At 35.2% G+C, this 21,093-nt stretch overlaps 1 protein-coding gene across 16 annotated transcripts in view; it reads left to right on the forward strand.

Annotated features, from left to right (window-relative positions):
• Ih (hyperpolarization activated cyclic nucleotide gated potassium channel Ih) overlaps positions 1 to 21,093 on the forward strand; it is a 257,619-nt gene that overhangs the window by 199,875 nt on the left and 36,651 nt on the right. For 14 of the 16 annotated variants that reach the window (XM_076124864.1, XM_076124869.1, XM_076124873.1 and 11 more), the window contains one exon: positions 11,101 to 11,377. In XM_076124864.1, coding sequence (XP_075980979.1) covers positions 11,101 to 11,377 — 277 coding nt within the window. Of the gene's footprint in view, positions 1 to 5,845; positions 6,323 to 8,124; positions 8,386 to 11,100; positions 11,378 to 21,093 lie in introns of those variants that run through there. The other 2 variants (XM_076124880.1, XM_076124879.1) reach the window with 2 other exon arrangements.

A 21,093-nucleotide genomic window follows, 5' to 3' on the forward strand; every position in this document is an offset into this window, starting at 1 on the left:
TTCGAAAAATTTCTAAAAGACTGTATGATTTCGCACAAAACCTCTGCTCCATACCACCCTGCAACCAATGGACAAGCTGAACGATACGTACAAACAGTCAAGAGAATCTTACGAAGCTTAGAGGGAGAAAGGGGTAATCTTCAAGAGAAACTTGTTATGGTAAAAACTCGTCTCAGACGGACACCAAACTTGAATGGTCAGACACCTTATCAGTTAATGTTTGGAAGAGAAGTTCGAACAGCATTACACTGCATGTTTCTAAACACCCATAAGGAAACTACATCAAAACATCAAGAGATCAAGGTCAGACAGTTGGAAGTCGGCGAACGTGTACAGGCCCGTGACTACACGAGTGCTTCGCACCGTTGGCAGTTTGGTACTATCACAAGACGTCTAGGCCGACTTCATTACGAGATCCGCACCGACAACGGCGATGTCTGGCGCCGACACCTCAACCAGGTGTTGGCTGCATCTTATATTCAGAACAGCTAAGAGGTTAGGAGGGGAGAAATGTGGTGAACCTAAACTCCACCTAAACTCCTTCTACTCTATGGTAGATGCCATATATTAATCATATAACGATTTGGCATTCTCTGTCAATAAATATATCAAACACGTAATGCTCGTATTTTATTAATACATAATATGAAACATTTATTTTTATTGCTAAAAGAACTACAATGATTGATGAAGAAGTAAGTCATGAAGTTACAAAATTTGTTCGTTTTGAACCTTTTCCCGCAGAACGGTACTTTGTATTGAACTAGTATCCGATCGTATAGTGACTTTATTACGTCACTATGTCGAAGCAAACTGTGACAATGTGATTTTGGGACAAAATAATTTGTAGTAGCTGTTTATTTCTATGTTGGATAACGTATAAATTATTTAATATCTTAAATAATTAAGAATATTAATTCTTCGAAAGAAAGTATTTTGTCAAATTCAGAACCTAGATAAACCTTATCCTGTTTATTGATTTGTAATCGATCGTTAAGTAAATAACAGAGAAAATAAATCATACACACAGATTATGAAGTAGGTGTCAGCAAATTTCAGTTTCTATGCCAACCGTTTCAGAAATAACGGTCGTAACGAAAACTTAGCGTGATGGAACTAGTAATACACGAACTCTTATTTTACGAAGATCTCCTGAGTTGGTCATTTCTAATTTCTATCTGAATATTTCATTAAATAGCCCGGAGTTTGGTAAAGTGCCCAGTAAATGGCAATAGACTCGCTCCCCTTACATGGGACCAACATTGTAAAAAGTGAAACGTGGGTGTACTTGATACACCTCTGACTTCAGTTCACTTTCGGGTAAAACTTGCGTGATATTATGTATGTTCTCTTAAGTTAATCACAGAAGGGTTGCTTTAGAGTTTGGTTACAATGAACGGTTACAGGAAGTTATATTCAGTGTGCAGATTGGTTTACAGTGTTTGTAAACAGGTTACTTCAGTTAGTGTCCTATGACAGTAGCGGTATGATGCAATACCTATGCATTAGTACATAATGCAATAGTATATAATTATAATACAATAGATATATACTGCCGACGGGTAATAATTAACGATGTAACTCGGCGGTCTAGGTCTAATATGTCACATATAAAGTAACCAATCCCGGATTCTCTTCTAGTAAATCTCAAAGGTAAATCGGAGGCTTAATAAAAATAAGCATAAAACCATACTGTAACATGGGACTGAAACAATAAAAAACAAAAAAATATGGTAGTACTAGTAAGTTAACATTCGCAAAAAACAATGATTAATGAAGTAAGTCTACATGTAAATTTCCCGTATCCTTGACCAACCGAGTGCAGTTTGCATTGACAAACTAAATATGTATGCAATTTCAATAATGTCTATTTACAATTCGTCATATTACGTTCAAACTCTTTGCTTTAACATTATACAAAAAGTAAAAATGTCATTGAACTCTCATTATAAATGCAAGGTCGAGGATTTTTCACATTATGTATTTTATTTTTTGTACTTATTTAGAATATTGATTTCTATTTATATGTTATTAAACTTTGTTCCGCTATTAAGTCAATAGTTATAAAACCTAGTTCGAAGTTTTCCTGTTGACTTAATTTGTTAATTAATTATTCACAAGACCAAAAACAATAGATGCGGTTATTCTAAAATAAGCTATTGCGGTAACATAAAAGATATCATAATGAGTAATGACGTCTTTGTAGCGACGCATGGCCGAAAAAGTACCACTTAGAAAACTAAATTTTTGAAAGAGAATATAGGTCATAACTCTCGCATTGCATGTTTATAATACAATTTTATGCAGGGACTTAAACAAACATGCCACTTACCATGGATTTTTTATATTTTGATGCAAGTTTCAATGACTAGTGTTATACTGATTGATAGAGAGGTTAGAGAGCTTGAAACTTGTTATAATCTTCGGCTGTTTGTAAAAGTAGGTGAGCCTTTAGAAGCAATTGTCAGTTTGTACTCAGATAAGCGATATTCATGTGTAGGGCGTGTGACTCCGTAAAAACTGGGGAAATGGCTTATTATAGTCATCATAATCTAACACCAAGTTTACTCTCGCGGTCCACTTAATGAATGCTGATGGAGGTAGAATGACTAGTGTCATAATCATTATCTATATTATTTGTACCGCACTTTCTGTGTCATTATTAGGCACGCTGGACATATTTAGGTCGACGATACTTTTTGAGGTAAAAGCCCACCTGCTAAACTGTAGTTGTTGTTTATCGAAAACGATATAAAAATTGTTAAAAGAATGCTTGTTAAAATATAATAATTGACTACAGGAAACGTGTTCCTATCAAATTTAGAGGGGGTTAAGAATTGTGTCCATTATACTGGCCATTTGAAGATTCGGGACTTTACATGTCTTAAGAAAATTATTCAAGAATCCAAGACCACAAATGTATAGCAGGGGTCACTACGAAACCTTCCGTCATCACTATAGAAATATACGCATCCTTAAAAAAATACATATTATGTCATCACTATAGAAAAATACGTTCTTCCAAAAAAAATGATTTTTACACATTATTCAGAACATTTTATCACGTTTCCTATTAGTGACACAATGAATAGCATTGTCCTTATGTTTGTTACAACATAATTACGCGATTCTATTTGCTAAATTCCGTCGCCAAATTTCACGAGCGACGAACAAAATTCTTTGTAGTTATAACTGCATGTATCGCTGCAATTACTTAACATAAGAACAAAGACAATGACGTGGGAATGTCCGAATAAAACATAGAATCAGTTTTATTATTTCATTATTAATAATTATGAGATGAGACGTCGCAAAACAACGGACCTTGCTGAGTAAACGTGATTATTCTACCTTGAAACTAGGTGTACTAACTTCTGTCATACAAAAAATATAAAAATGTTAAACTTTGCGAATATTTCGAATATTTACACTAAAATTGTTAAACATTTGTTGGATGACGATATTAATCACGTTATAGAGAGCGTGAATGAATTACTTAATATAATATAGCTTTTACCCGTGACTCTGCTTGCGAGTACTTTTTACTAAACAATAAATGATAGTTCAGTTTACATCCTTCCCCGTAATAAAATCTATCAGACTTCTACAGTTAGCCATGACAGTATAGCAAGCAGGAATAAAAATACATTTTCACTGATATATGTATCAATTATATAAATACTTGCGGTATGGATACAGGATGTCAAAGTCCTTGGTCAGTTTGACCGCAGCATAACCAGTTATTAGCAGAAGATTCATGGACTGAGTAAAGCTTCCGGATCTGCAAAGATGCTCTGCTCTCATTTCGGTCGCGTGTCGCTAGTTCGATTTACCACGCTTACAAAAACTTGCAGATAATTGTTCCGCATCTACGAATTAAGATGAAGTTTGTTCTTAAAATAATAGTTAGTAAATTAATTGTTAGAGTAAATAAAGGTTACTAATCTAAAGCAATTCCAATTCTTGTACACCTTGAGTACCAAAAAATAGCTTTTATTATTAAATTTAATCATCCTACAAATTGAGAAACTTGAGACCTTTACATAAAGGATACTAAAGCGGTTAAGATACGGTTACAACGCCCTAAAAAATTAAGCAAAACAAGAGGGTCCGTTGCGCTACTTAAATTTGCATGCCAAAGGATAGACACACGCTTTCTAATTTATATTAAAACAAGAAAACGTCGGCTGGACATCAAACGTGGTTACCGACGCCACTGACTCTTCAAATTACGTTGAAGACTCACGAATTGACATAAGACAAAAACTAGTAAGTGGATACATCTTTGCTGCGTCGCAGAAAATAGTTAGATTTGATAGTGTAGTTTATGTCTAACTAAAAATATGTAGTACTGTGCGATTACTCAAAAGCCCTTAAATTCTAGTATAATACCATAACAAAGGAGATTACTAAACATATATATATCTATATATACATATGTATGTATGTATGGACTACTTAATAAGAGCATAAAATCAATAAAACTTATAGTTTACGACCTGGATCAACACACAGGATATTTTACACAATTTTTAAATCTTCTACAACGAAATAGTGAGTAGAATCTAGTTAAATATAAAACGAAAGAATGAACTAAATAGCCAATCAATAAACACTATATAAATATTGTATGACCACATACGATTAATTTTATTAGCATTTCGCAATATTGCGGTCGTGTACACAGCTGCAAGAAATTTCATACAAAAGAGCATTTTCCACAGAATTATTATGAGTCATATAAATTATTTGTTTTTATTCCAAACATTCGTCTAGTCTTTTTCTTAACCTCACATAAATCTAGAAATCCAGACATAATTTATAATAGCTGAAAACAATAAATTTTGGTATGATATAAGACTACCAAATCTTCATGGCATTATTAAGACTAGTATGCACGTAATCGTGTATTATTTTGGATACACTTTAAATCTATAAGGAAAATAAATTATTAAACTTTCCTGTTGCTTAATCTACAGCTTAGGAGTAACGTTATTCAGATTACGTTAAATACGAAGAAACTGGCACTAGTTTGTTGCATTTTAACATAAATGCAGAGGTCAAGATAAACTCCTATCATAAGTCAGCGGATGTTCTAAAAAACACTATTTCTTGTACGACTTTCCCTTTCAAATCACGTGATCTGTGATGTATCATTATGAATGATACGACTATGATATACGTCAGTCCTGAGACCTCATTGTTATTCGCATTTTTCTAGACTGACTGTAAGCATACGTCATCGAATAACCCCGAAAATCGAAGTTTTTTTTTATTTAACCTCCATATTTTTTACTAACTGTTTTTATCAGCGAAATTATTACTGGTCATTAAAGTGAAATTTTGAAACTCTCGTGTGTCGTTAAACTTATGGAGATCAAAACCCTTAAAAAATATATTTTCGTAATTATCTAATTATGTTATGAAACATATTTACCCTAATAAAATATAATTTTGATAACATTTCATTTAAGAATTTTAGAACCCTGGAAATCAATTGCTATTTTGACATTTTAATTTATGCTATTAATTATAGTAGTATTCAAAAAGCCCAGCGATGATAATTTGGTTTTTTAATTGTATTATCGAGGCGAGATAATAGAAATAAAGAAATATTTGAAGGCTTAAAAAAATGTGAAAGTGGTCACACTAGCGTAGTTAAACTATCACGATTCTGTGTGAATTCTGCGAAAATCACCAACACGTCACTTCCCAACAAAACAAATAGCCGATCTTGTTTGAATAAAATTTAATGTGTCATTTTCTTGTCAATAACGTCAAACAGCTGTCAATCGATCATAACACAAAGTTGTCATAAATAATATAATTGTCAGCCACTAACCGGCCCGGCAGAATGAGTCGTAAAGCTATCCAGCCATAAAACATAGTAAACACGAGACCTATTAGCTGAGAACTACCACTGATCTGCTTCTGGTTTCGTCAGTCATTGGCATTAATTGGTCTCTGTATTGGAAAAAATATCAGTGCATGGTGGGTTGCTGGCACGGGCGGGCGTTCGGTCCGTTCGTATACAATACATGGTATTATAAGCTCAGTGTATATTTCGGGGGGCGCCGTGGCGTATCTCATCGAAAGCGAGCCCTGCCACCACTAGCCGGTCAATTGTATAGTGCTATGTGCGTCGATCAGTCGCGCTCGCCTCTCCGTACCTCGTCGCCGCCCGCGCCGCTCGCCCATCAAAATGCCGTTCTCGATACATTGACGTTAAATTAAAAAACATTCAACATGTGTTGTGCCAGGTTCACCAACTACCTGTTCCGTAGTGTTGTGAAGTACACATGTGGACTAGCCAGCCGCGAAAGTAAGTAGAACTTGTGCCTGAACGATAGCCACACACACACCGTACGATCTGCCGTGTGTTCCCGACGCTAAAATTAAACCCGATAACGCTCCGCACATTATAATTATATGTGACTACAAAATTCATTGTAACTTATCGGCACATAAACTTTACAACATAGTTGTATTTATGACACTTTAATGTTTGTTTTTATTGACGTCTCTCGTCAAATTACAAAACAATAAACAGTTTTAGAGGTGCAAGATATATTTGTGTTGTGTCCTAGTGCGCTACGAACTTAATGCACAATCACCACACGTCCTCAATGCAACTTTCTAGAATGTTTCTGAGAATTAACTTGCATGTGTGGCCAAACAACATAACTAGTTAATGTGCGCGCTGGAGCTTAATCAAAACAAGTCATTTGTGATACGAATAAAAATATATGACGCGTATGTCTGAAAACAATGGCTAACAATCGTTCCACTGTATTAATTAATAAGTACTAATAACTGTAACCGGTAACGTCAAGTAAAACGAGTGTCGCAGCGCACCGAGATATTAACTTTATTACTTAACGTAAAACTGAATAAATAATATATTGTTGACTTAACTTTCACGACTGACGAATACACGCACGTTCGACTACGATCGATATCTATAATAACTGACTACACAACACATCACGTAAAAATGCATACAAATGACGTACACGTTATTAGTTCAAAAGTCAAGGTCTCGGAATATTTCGTATTACACGATATCTACACGATATTGTTATGAAAGTTATTCAACTACGATATATTTTAATACCGAGAGCAGACTGTAACATGAATGAAGACATAAAAGTCAAATAGATCTTTACAATTTCACGGTGATCTATAAGTATCCAATTTATTTAATTCTTACTCAAGACCGTGCAATTGTAATGAGGTTGTTACTTGTAAAATTATAACAACATAATTATGAGGCATACGTAAATATGTACGCTTTGTAAATGTACAAGTTTCCTTTAACATAATATTCGTATCGTTATAAATATCTGGAACAAGTACATAAGTGACCGGTGTTGATACGATATCGTTTGCCTACATAATCATTATGTCCCTTAGCGTATGTAAAACAAGTGTTAATTACATCCTCTATTTGTACAAGTAATAGTCCGTAAGTGAAACATTTAAATGGATAATGAAGTCACTCCAGCCGCTTCTCATAATAAACGTCTAGAATTGTAAATAAAATAAAGGAGGAAACTATTGCAATCAATCATTCTATTCATTCGTATGGAGAGGTACCTACTGACATATCGAAGGTACTTTAATGCGTCTATCAAATGTGCCATAAATCAAGTTGCACTATTCAATTTGAGAACGTTTTCAAGGGTATCTAAGTACGTTGTAACATTAATAAATTTATATGAATATGACATAAAAATATTTTTAAATGAATAAATCTAGCGTGTCAATTTTTATTTCCAATTGAACGAATAAACCAGTGACCTTGACACGACGGCCAAACATTATCCTTTTGTCTCAATTGGCCGGTAATTGCTGGGGACGTCTTCAGTTCTATTCTCAGATACAATTTGCACTTACCTACTGCTGTTGTCAAATTGCACCTTAACTGTAGCTCCACGTTAAAAACTTATTATGATCACGAGACAGGACGTATTGAATAAAAAAACTGGTTAAGAACCTCTAACCCGACGGAAACCCCGTACACTCATAGTACAGGAAAACATAGCAACTTCTATAAATGTTGAGGATGCGATAACGTCAAACCAATTGAGAATAAAGTAATTTACAACTGTACATTTATTTCAGCCAAAATCGAAAGCCAAATCAACATTAGTCAATTATACATAGTCAATGAGATTTATTTAAGTAAAAGCTTAGTTCGAGTATAGTGTAATTATAACTAATATTGTAAACAAGTGTGTGTCGACGTGTTGTCCTCCGATGTGTGTTTTATGTGATGTGCTTAAGAACTGCATGGATCGTCACGTGGATTATATTTATAACTAACCGCTAACCACAAAAGGTCACGTTTACGGGGAACTGTAAAAATTCTAAACATGCCTAAAGGTAAGTGTAACGAACTTTAGTTCAAACGCTCGACATGAGTCTTAGAACTGCTACAAATGCCACACATTTCTGAACTATGAGTCACAAACTTCCATATCTACTGAAAAAACTATTTCGGAAACGTAAAAAATGCTGTTGTTGTCATACTGAAATATTTTCATTTTTTGAGCACAATGCAGACTTTTTGTAGTTGAGAATTATCGTCATAATTGGTTACTAATAAAGCAAGCTTGTGCTTTGTAAATCCTCGCCTGTATTTGTGGAATGTTTATAATTCCCTGTGTGGCGGCTCACGTGTCCGCATCTCGTGACATCACCGCCACTAAACTGTACCGTCCACTGCTGATTCCAAGGCTGACAATAATAATCAACAAATGCAACCAATTCTAATAATGCTACAATAAAATAAATAATCAATCTCATGCCTATTTTGCCGCGCCTTGTGCAATAAACTTACAAGTTTTGTATAACTCTTCAAATTGCTTTCACACAAATTGTTTCGTCGAGTGCAACGGGAACGGCTCACCTGCTCCTTTAGCACTCATTTCGTATAAAACTTCCCTTTAATTAAAGTTTGTCGAGTAAAAGCGCTCGGTTACATATAATATTTGCAGCAGCTATAAATCTCTCTTCTGTTTATTGTTTCAGCATAATGAATCATTATTATTTATAACAAAACTGTTCGTTCTTCATCTTTCATTCTCGTTCCCACTTGAAAGGTGGAGTATATCAGATTGTGTTTTATGTAATTCAATTACATTACAATACCTTACGAATGAGGTAATCGTCTTTGTACGTTTCGTTTATTTAACTTCAAAGACTATGAAAGACTAGCTTTGCATTGTACACAAGACATTTATTGAAACAGAAAATCACAAACTGAAATACATTCCATCTTGAGAAAATATGGTCGGATAAATACGTGGCACTCGATCCTTGAATCCATAAAATACAAGAGACTACCTCTGTATCTGTGATATACTGACGAGGATACCAAGTGATAACGACGTAGATACAGTGATAAATAATTTGAAAAGGAACAGGATGAGTTCGTGGTCAAACCTATTTAAAGAGACGAGTCTAAATATTTGATAAGTGTAACGATTTCGCTATTAGGGTAGCGTGTAGCGGCGGCACGCACCGCGCCTCGGTTGATTGGCTGTCTCCAGTTACAGTGTTGACGCCACTTGAATCAATGAAGTGCCATTGGCTCATTGTTTAATCGTCTGTTTTATCAGCTGTAATGAACATACCCAAGATGCTCGTGCATGCGACTCGTTAACGCACCCAATCATGATACATCGACATTCAGCCTACACGATTCTTTATATCGCTCACCGTTCATGAGAACATTTTTACTTCTGGGAATTGTTTTGACTGCCTTTACAAAACAGTTTTGTTAACCAAAATCCGCCTCCCTCTGGTTCAGTTTTTTCATAACAAAGATTCTCCAATATAGTTTTACCTTTTCTTTTTTTTATTCTTATAGCTACCCCACCATCTGTTCCAATATCTCGTTTAATTTAGTCGAAAACTACGTATGATATAACAAGAGTAGAGCATGTTTTGGTTTGACCTTTGGTAAAAGTCAATGTTATTTTTATAAACAGATACAACTGCTCTTTGTGGTTCAATTGAGCGCAGATCACGAAACCTCGGCCTCGAATCAAATCAGTCATCAAGTCTCGTGGGCCCGTAATCCGAGATACGTATCACACATATAGAACAATAACAAACTTTGCTCTCATATTTTAATTTATTAGCGCGGTGGCTTTGTACGAAACAGTTGTGTGAAAGCAAATGCATTAAAAGAACAATAACATTGGCAACATCGGCGCGCCTCGAGCGTCCGCCATTGTGAGCCGTGCTTGGTGCCCTCACATCTCTATTGATTTTGGAACAATGTGCAGCAGCAAACGTCACTGACCCTGGTGTATTGTTGGCACATGTGAATTGTGAACTACCGCTCTACGCTTCGGGGTAGCCGACTAGCCGTCACATTCAACCCATAGATGCATACTGTGAACACGCTCTAGTATCATACTTTTGTGACGGAGCGTATTGTTGCTCTCTGTTGGTTTAATGCAGCTGTACAAGTTGTAATAATGTACCAACGTTTACATTAGAAAGACAACAATATAAATAAAGGACTTTATGAATCATTTAGTCATTATCAACATTTTGACACGAATAAACAAAATATACAGTATTATAGTCATAACATATAATTTTAGTCTATTGAACTAAACGTTGATAGATTATAATAATACATCAGTATTTGTGAATAACCGACTGTAGAGAAGTTTCCCAGCGGTTTGTATATTACACGGCTATCAGGCAATTTTACTCATGAGCGGGCAAGTATACGGGATGCATTTGAGGTTGCAGATGTTAGCGTACTACGTGCCTGTTACTTCACAAGTTCGGAACATTTCGAACAGATTTACAACAAATATTTATACTATACCTAGTAACAGTAGTTCATGGCCGTAATAATACGATGGACGATAACATTTAGAACTTTAAAAGTTACTTATTAAAAGATGCAGACATGCCAGATATATCTGCATTCGTAACCCTCGTTTTTATATTATATCAGTAACGTTTAAAGAACAAAACGCGTACATCCAATCGAATCCTAAAACCCCGTAGAATGAAGCCACTTGAGCTGTCATTGTCATCCGTCCATTGTTCTTACGAAGTTTTTGTTTACAGGCGACGCCGATATGTCGCTGAAACAGGGCAGCGGCACCGGCAAAGTCCACTTCGGTGGTTTGGACGATGTGTCCCTGTACGGCACGCCAGTGGAGCCAGCACCACCGGCGCCGGACGCCAAGCAAGGCTTCCTGCGGAACCAACTGCAGGCTCTCTTCCAGCCCACCGACAACAAACTGGCCATGAAACTCTTCGGCTCTAAGAAAGCGCTGATGAAAGAGCGCATCAGGCAGAAAGCGGCGGGACATTGGGTCATACACCCGTGCAGTAGTTTCAGGTAAGTCTTCTAATATAACGATAAAATCCACTCACGCTCTGGATGTTCTCCGACTGCTTTATATAGCAAACGACCATATTCCATAAAATACATAAAACTTCTATCAGGTCAAACGAACAAAGCCAGCATAAAATTTGTTTGTGCAACATAATATCGGTCTGATTACTGAAACAGCATTCGACAATTTCGTTATCCAATTTATTAGCAATTGCAATACAAAATAATAATATGTATATGTGACCGTATATTCTAATAAATGAATTACGCTGATATTAATAATTTAGTGGAAATAATAATACGCTTAATGCGTCCAATTAATTGGTATTGTGAAACCTCTTGCTGTTCATGATGCCTGGATAATTTCATGCGGATAAACATACTCATAGGAATGTTTTCACTTTCCTCCGCTCTCGGTGAAAAAATACAGAAATAAAATAAATATTATAGGAGACAAAAGCGTTCTTGGAAGCTCTGTCTATTGCCATTGCTTACAACAGCCTTGCATTAGTTTAATGTTAGACATTTTTAGTTTCAACTTTGACGACCGATCGTAATTTTTGACGTAAACTGAGGCATGTGCGTTTTGTCTGTTATTTTCAATGTCAAACTTTTTGCCTGAGAACGGTTCGGTTAATAATACCTGAAATAATATTTTCAGTGTAATGCATTTTCAGGTAATTTGTTTGCAATTGTGTCGCGTTCTTAGTAATTTGCGTCATATTTAAATGAAATTAGCATTATATGTACAAAAAACGCATCTGCTGTAACTTTCAGTTCTAATCGTCATTTTATTAATCCTTAGATCGTTTGTAAATAATTACTTTATTAAGGTTTTTCTATAACTTAAATAAACAAATAAATGTCAACTAAATTATTCTTTAATAGACGAAGTCGCGGGTAAAAGCTAATAATGAATAAAACAAATATTACATTACAAGTCGCGAGAGTTTAACTTCATAAATTTTCAACTGTAAATATAAATCTATCTGCCATAAATATTTTGGAATGTAATCTAAAAAAGCGGAGTGCAATTCATTCGATACGCGGCAATTTGTTGCAGCTATCAATTGTCCTGTAAACGTGTCGGTTAGTCATCTACCGATCATATTGTTCAGCGGAGCGTGCTACAGGCTACAAGTGTTGAATCTGTAATTATTGCTCAGAGCTCACTTATCGTATTGTACGTTGTCAACGCTTTGCACATTCACGCCTACTTCACTTATTTACGACCAACGTTTTATGACAATTTTTTTAAGTCCTTGAAATTAAAAATGGCGGCTTTTTTTGTTTTTCTGTCACGTGCTAACAGACGTATGAATATTACTACCAGCGTTTAGTAAACGAAATATTTTGACATCTTCAAATTAATTTTTGATTTAAAGAAGAAATTAAATATTTTTTGTATTTTTTTAAATATTTTTTATTTCTACAATTGTTGAACTGTGAAACTACTTATTTAGTTTCAAATAAATCAAACAATTTAATGATTGTCAACGAGCTTTTCCTTATTATTATTACGCATTGTTTCCAGTATCAAAAAATAGCGAACACTTAATAAATATAATGAAACTATTTAGTACTATGCAAATATACAAGTTTTGTCACGAGAAATAACATAATTTGCACATAACGTTTAGTAAAATAAACGTTTAAATAATAATTAAACAAAATTATGTATTTTATGAATAAATTAATAACTAAAACGTGTTGTTAATAATACTCAAATGCTACCTGAAAACGTGTAAAGCAGGAATTAATGCGAACAAAAACACACCAGCCCTTATTCATCCTTTGTACTGAGGTATTAAAATGTAATTTATGACTATAAACGCTTTTCCTCTTGGAAGGTATTATTATAGGAAAATGGCATAAATATTTCCATATGTTGTGAGTTCGGATCCGGTCCTCCGACCTTCATTTTATGCTTCAGCACTTCATCTAAATATGTAACGTTTTCATACCACTAATATAGCCATTTTATAGCAGTGATATATGCTTCGCCATTTTTTAATAGTACCTACCTACTATATTTTTCCTCATAATAAAATGATTACACGTGCTTACCTTTAGGGTTTCCTCGTTCGTTCGTCGTATGGTTAGTGGTCAACCTAGTGTCAAAGTTGTTCAAGCCGCCCGAGAGGCCTTTGACGTGGCTTAACGACTGTTATCTTAGAAGACAACAGCCGGGACCGACTTTTTTCGTGCCCTCCGAAGCACGGAGACGCCCATCTCAAATACCACTATGCGGTCACCCATCTATGGAATGACCGCGCCGAGGATTGCTTAACCCACAGATCGTTTACCAACCGGTGAGCGCAACTGGCTATGGGCGCCTCAAATTATGTTTATATTTTTAGTTTGGACGAATGAAAAATAATGAAATCTTAAGTATCTAGAGATTAAACTACCTGATCACTAGAAAATAAAAAGTAATCAGTGTTTTACTCACAGGCAAGCACAAACTTAATAGCACTACAATTTAATACCTCAAAGCAGTGCCGAGTCTGCGGCTGTCCGGCGAATTAACTAAGATTCCAGTACTTGAAACTGCTGAATTCACTCGTATTTCTGCTCTCAAACGAGGTCTCGAGCACTCAGCCTCCACGAGCGAGTCATCGCACCTAACCTTTGTGCATACTTAATTGCAAATATTGGTCGAAACAATAAATTAGGCCGACGAACGAAGCTGGGCAGACTGTCATACTGCATAATGTAATGCATTTTAATTTACGAGACGCCACTACACGTTATGGATTTAAAATTTAATGCTGGCGAGGCTGTGAACCCACAAAGGCATTGTGAACCTAATTCGGACCACGAATAGTAATTAGGCCGGCATCGCTAATTCCTATAAACGCGAAAAGCTTGTTAGCTATTCTACGGAAACTTCGCAATTAAAGCCGTTAACGAGCTTCCGCCAAATCAAATTTAAATCCATCTTGCCAACCAAGTACTCGCCACTCGTTGAGTAGTAAGTCCCTTGTACCACAACAACTATTTAGATGGTGAACGGGTCCACGAGAGCAGTGTTGCATAAGAAACGTTCGTAACCCGCACAATGCGCCTGATGAAGACAAATATTGGCAATTAACAACGGCGCACTAATTTTTAAATGTCAAACGGTAGACATTTGACATTTATCATTCAAGGAAAGCAAAGTATGTTTTATGTGAAAGTTAATAAGCTTAATAATTGAGACTTTGTAAAATCTATTAAATTAAATTGTCCAATTAGTTGTAAGTGCCTCTCAATTAGTACATTTAAAAATAACTTACTTCCGAACTTAGTACAATTATCCACCATGTCAAATCGGCTATTATTGTCTATTCCATAATTTAGAAAACAAAGGTTTACAAGTATTTTGTTTTGCCTGAAGTAAGTAGATCGTTTGCTAATGCATAAGGATATATTTGTGCATTCGTGCATTCAAACAAAAAAAAAGAAAATGTCATGTTCTCTTTGACATTAATTTGAAAAAAGGAACACTCATTCGAATATTCAATTCGAAGTGACATGCGACATGGTAGTTAAGTGAAAGGTGACGTATGAATAAACTTTCTCGTCTCGATTAGATTAGTTATAATGAATCGCATTGAATGAAGTGAAATCCAGTGTTAGTCGTTTATCGGCCGGTGTCGTCCCTCGGACAGCTTCCGCTCGAGTTACCGCTGTCATGATTAGATACAACAGCTGTTATCGATCGCACCGATTCGATACTCGATATCGAATTCATCAAGAAACGTCTCTTTATAGTTTTAAATGTATTCTTGCGTTTGTTTCATGGCAACCGTAAATAGAATAAGTCCTTGTTTACAAATTATATATGTTTCTAGGTTAAGTTATTCAGTTGAAAACTAGACTAGCGTATTATTAAGTTTAAGAATAACTTCAATTTGTTGTAATTTAATATTAATTATTATGTATCGTAATTACAGGAAAATGTTATATTTGTGTCAATATCACTGTATTCTACTGAAGTTAATATTAAAACGATGTTGTAAATATTTATAGGTTACCTAAAAAGGTGTGATTACACGCATATTGGACTCGAACATTTGCTTCATTTATCGTCCAACAACAATAAAACAAAGGACTATTCTATGAAATAAATGCTGCATGAAAATGTAACATTCATTGCAGGATGTACGACATAAATACAAGACGCCCTTGGTCTCAAAGTACTTGCCAAATAGTTTCAATCATACAGCCATCCTGAACTACATTTTTAAGTCTAGTCGTCTGGTTAAATTCGTACTTCGCGGTATTCCGACATTCTCGGTCAATGACTAGTTCACCTGGCACGAAACTTCAGGTCATGTTGTATAAATAATCATATAAGAAACACTTTCAAAATTAAACGTAGCTAGCAATATCAATCATAATACTAAACCCATTTAAAACCGACGTCACCTACGAATACACACATGAAAACGCTACATATTTCATTTGAAACCTAAATGCTGCATTCCATACAACAAAAGTGTAGCCGGCTACATTTCAATTTCTAAACAAACACACACAGAAATCAAACAAGAATGGCCAGTACAATCAGAGCGTACACCTCCATTAATAAAATCAACAAAGTAACAATGTTCATCAAAAGCTATTGCGGCTTATTGGCGGAACAATGGCAAGCGTGCGCGGTCCGCATAATGACCATACAATGCGCGGTACTCACTATCTGCTAGTGTACGTGTACGTGTAGCTACGTATAGGTAGCACATAGTATCCATGTTATACTAGTCAGGAAACGAGCTCATCGAAAGGAGATACGGCCGGTTCTCAAGCAGTAAATCTCTGTGCTCCAATGTCAAGGGTCTACGGAACAATTGCCGATTACCGCTGACGTCAATTCGTGATTTATATATGCCTTTTACTATTTATGCATAGGTAATATCACCCTGATTCCAATTGTATAGAATAGCATTCAATGCTGATATCAATCGTTTGATGAATTACTAGAATTCATCGTTATGTCATCAAGTACCATTGCAATTATTCTCGTGTTCGATAATACCTGATCTGTACCCGTCGTACTTGTAGTCCAATTATAAATTTATTATTATGTATTCGTTGCGCGCTTCAAGTTCAACAACTAATTTTCTGCGTTCACTACAAACTTTGTCACTTAAAATAAGTTTGTCGAAAATGTGTGACGAGCTCCGACACCTCAGATAAAGCTCCGGAGTTCGCATAACTTGTAACAGTGAGAAGGCTTCAAGAAGTAAAAGAATAATATAAAACGAAATCGCATGCTCGAACTTTATTTAAACAACTTTCCTCAAATGCTTCACAGTGAAGGCATTGGCTCTTTTATTGTAATTCCAAGAACTCGATGTAAACATATTCAGATCTGTTTGTTCGGTAGGTATAGGCATATCGCTGTCTGTCATTGAGACAGATCGTTTAACCACAAATTGGCTCTCACCTGGCAGTCGGTACTCCGGTGGAGTCTGGCTAGAACTAAGTCGCGCTATAACGCTCAAGTTCCGCTTCTGGTGCCATTTGCAACATGATTGCCGTTCGTGACACCTTCGGAACGAACCTGAGGCGAAAATTGATTTCACTGTAAGGCCACACCGATTATATACGATTTACCTTATCAGATGACAGCTATGCATGTTACTTTAGAAATATTATTTATTATTATGACATAGAGCTTTTTACTTTGTATACCATAAAAATGATTAGGTAAAAAAGGTAAATTGTTCGGGCCTATTAAGATTAGCCGTTCGTTTGTACTCATTAAAACTCTCACTTTATAATTTTATAGTGAGTGGTCCAAATTATTTCGCAGTATGCAGACATAACCTGTCGTAAAACCAGATCGTAAACTTAAGACACGTCAATGTCGTAACTTTGTATATTAACTCAATCTTGATCTCTCCTTTATCCTTCACAGACATAATGCGACGGACGAATACGAATAGTTATGTGCCGAAGATGAACGCAGACAAACTGCGATTGTCTTCTGTTCGTTGCGTTTATCGCTACCAAGTGTAAAACAAACGATATTATCTTTTCATATATAAAAATATTTTGCATCATATTCAAATGAAGTAAAACAAACACTATTGATTTTTCATCGAATTGTTTAACGAGTCGGAAAACACGGACGAATCGCATAAAAACTGAAATTCATGTCTGTTTCGGACAAAAATATGGCCGGTGGCGAGGTATCCTCCGTTTGTTATTTTATTACTCGCTGAATACACCCGACTACATTAGTTAGAAAAAACATGCTGGATTTTAAACATAACAATGTGAAATTTTGAAATGTTACCTGTTCAGGGACTCTGGGGAAATTGGGTAGGTTTTTTACCGCGAAAAGTTTATGTTGTCTGCCGGCACTGACAAAAACTAAACACGAGTGCTTTGTGCAACAAACGGCCATTACATTGGTATATCTCAGTGAGTATTATTGAGTTAATTGTTCAGTCATATTCTAATGAGCGTGTAATGTAGGTACAGATTAAATAAACCTTAACGACGTAAGGTTCAATAGAACATGTAAATCAAGGGCAATATGCAATAACAAATGGCGCTACTAGGAAATGAAGAAATTGCTTATCGATATTGTTTCCTACTCCGCTCATATCGCAGGCAATGTTTTATAAACATTAGTCGTATGAGAAGCACGGACAATGGGAACGCGGTAATTGAACACAAAGCTCTGAGTGGTGTACTCCTCTTATATTTCTACTAAAAGACAGAAATAATACACATGCCAATAGGTATTATGTAGATTGTGTATGTGTGTTCTCCTTGTTCGGTAGCTTTATATATTAGGCAGGAGTACGTGGACCGTGTTATAACATGTTGCGTAACTGGTACACTGGTAGATACCGACGAAATATGCTGAATTAACATGGCTGAACGTTTACGATGCCCTTTTCACGGTTAAGAAATTGGCTAAAGAAAGTCAGTGGGTATATTTCACGAGTATTAAGTACGGTTAAATATTCATGAACATTTTTATTGTAGTGAGCAGTTAAATAAATTAGCTATGTTTTTACGCCGACGCTGTCTGAAACAGCTGTGTCCACGGATCTGGAATAGAGTATCAACTTGTCATCCCTTCTCAAGAGTCAAGTCACTGGATTTATTTCTTTTAAATGGAAACATTGAACAAGTTTTGGATAGAAAATCGACATATTTAGGTGGATGTGAATTCAGAAAATATACATGGATATATTTTATTTGTGCGCTTGTCAGCCGATTGATAGCTAGCTGTATTTATCGATCCCCTGCTAATTCACTTGAATACATGAGGCTGGAAATGCATTGTGAATATTTTTTTCTTCAACGAGTATGACTGATTTCTAACAAAATTAAAAACAGCTTACTATTTCTTAAATCAAACCATAGACCCCTATGTAATGGCAATGTAATAATGATTAAAATAGTCACTATGCCTCACTTACTTCCAGTTAAATTACGTTACACATGACTCAAAGATACGTTTCCTTAAACTATACTCGGAAAACACAAAAAACTACGAGGAAATCTGTGGGAAATGATGCTGTAAGCATTGGGCTAACGATCTGTCGTTACTCGTACAAACGCTGCCCGTAATGGCTCATCATTTGCTTAATATATTAGCATGGTCAACTTCCACTAATTACCGTGTAAGAAAACTACGGAAAAATGTTTACCAAGAAGACTATTTTAATATCAATAGTTAATTATTAAACTAGTAATTTTACTATTTCAAAATAATACTTTTTAATTGTGACTTGTTTTTAATATGCTAATGTCGTTTAGTGGCCTGTCACTGTAAGATTAAATAAATAATAGAACATAATTTGTTTGGAATAATCATCATTTCAAACGTAAAAATATTCTAATTATCTCGTCGTAATTGGCTAGTACTTAATTAAGACACTGATCTTGAATTTGTCATATTGCTATCTTAATCGAAACTGCGGTCATCTGAAAACCTTGTTAGTGACTAATCGCTTATTAACAAGCAATCATTAATTATTTTATTCCTCTAACTCGTGCTGCCTTGTTATCAGTTGCACAATATTTGTATCACATTAAGATTTGTTCCATCTAAATGTTCAATTGATTCAGTGCGTTTACAGTACTATATAAACTAACTAGTACGTAATGACGAAAAGCAGTTTTTAGCTTTGAACAATAAGTATTCATACTATTGTTATCAGCATTCTACCCTAGCTAGACCGTTCAACTTATTTATAAAGTTAATGAAGATAGTTAAAAACCCGGGTCAAAAATAAACCATTTCCTATTTAAATTACATGTGTGAGTCTGTTTGTACGTGTGTTATAAAAGTGTGTGATGCAAATCGACTAGTTTTGCAATAAATCAGTTTTAAATAACACGACTAATAGGAGTCTCCTATAAATGACTAGTTCAGTAATTGCTGGCGGCGTGATTGCACTATTCAACTATCAATATCCGCTGTTCGATTCTACATCCGGTTGTCTGTACAACATTAATCAACATTTGATTATACCACTCGCATTTACATAAGCAAATGTATATTTAGCGTGAACTATGAAAAATGCAAACTATTTATGTAAACAAAAATGCAAAAGAAAGTAATTTTCACGCGAAAAATCAATTAGTTTTCTATTAAGAACGCTCGGTGAATTCATGTATTCAAATAAGAATTTTGTGAGTACGAGTATACAATAATCGATTAAATAAAAAACACGGGTACTGTATAACTATTTTGATCTTTTAAGTCTCATTGCAGATTTTATGTAACATATAGTTCATAATTTTATATCTCCTGAGAATCATTCTGGTTGCTAAGTTGTCAAGAACAACAACGATGTTTATTTATTTCCTCAACTCACGTGGTCTCAAGTACCGAAGCTCTCGGATAAATCAATTACAAAGGTAAACACAACACATCGCCATGTTTCACTTGCCACGTGCTTCACTCGCCTGATTAAAGAACAGAATTATGACGTCACAACACAACACTAATGCCTTGCGCTCGCGCATCTTTGACGACTGACAGATGAACGTTAATTATATTTATTTAAAATTGATTTTCTTATGTTCAACAAGATGTACATTTAAATAATTACCTATATTAACATCTCATTACGCAAATGTTTGCGGTTCTTTTACTCGTAAATGCAAATAAATTTAGATTCATTGCTAGCATCCGAGATCTGGCATTTTCCAGAATAAATCATTTGCGACTAAAAATAAAATGAAACCTACGTAAATATAAAGGATGTAATGAGTAAAGGTGTAGGCAGGGTTATAAAAGAGTACACCTACTTGTATGCACTTGTGACTATTTTAGGAACAGCATCAGTTGATAAATTAAAGAACTCGTGACAAAATAAAATCTATCTCATTTTGGACAAGTTAAAGTTAAGAACAAAGAAAGAATGCAAACATCAAAAATTCCTTGAACAGCGAGTTTCAAGTATAGTTATTCAAAATCGTGTAGTAGAATAAATTATAGTAGATATAGTTTATGCAGAAGTGCGCGCGTTGCCTGTGCCTACTGAATAATGCTGACTTTAACTTTTGTAATTGAATTTGAAATCGCTGCAGCCTTTGTTAACAGACCATGAAAACGCTATTTCTATTCTCCATTCGTTTTAATAGCTAACTGAAAATCGATTGTTACGATACTAAATACTGTTATCGAGTATACATTCTATTTAAGCAATAAGTGGTTGAAAAGTTTTAATAACAGTAAAAGAATGCTAGCACATTTTTGA

Source organism: Anticarsia gemmatalis, chromosome 17 (genome assembly GCF_050436995.1).
Source record: "Anticarsia gemmatalis isolate Benzon Research Colony breed Stoneville strain chromosome 17, ilAntGemm2 primary, whole genome shotgun sequence".
NCBI classification, from domain to species: domain Eukaryota; kingdom Metazoa; phylum Arthropoda; class Insecta; order Lepidoptera; family Erebidae; genus Anticarsia; species Anticarsia gemmatalis.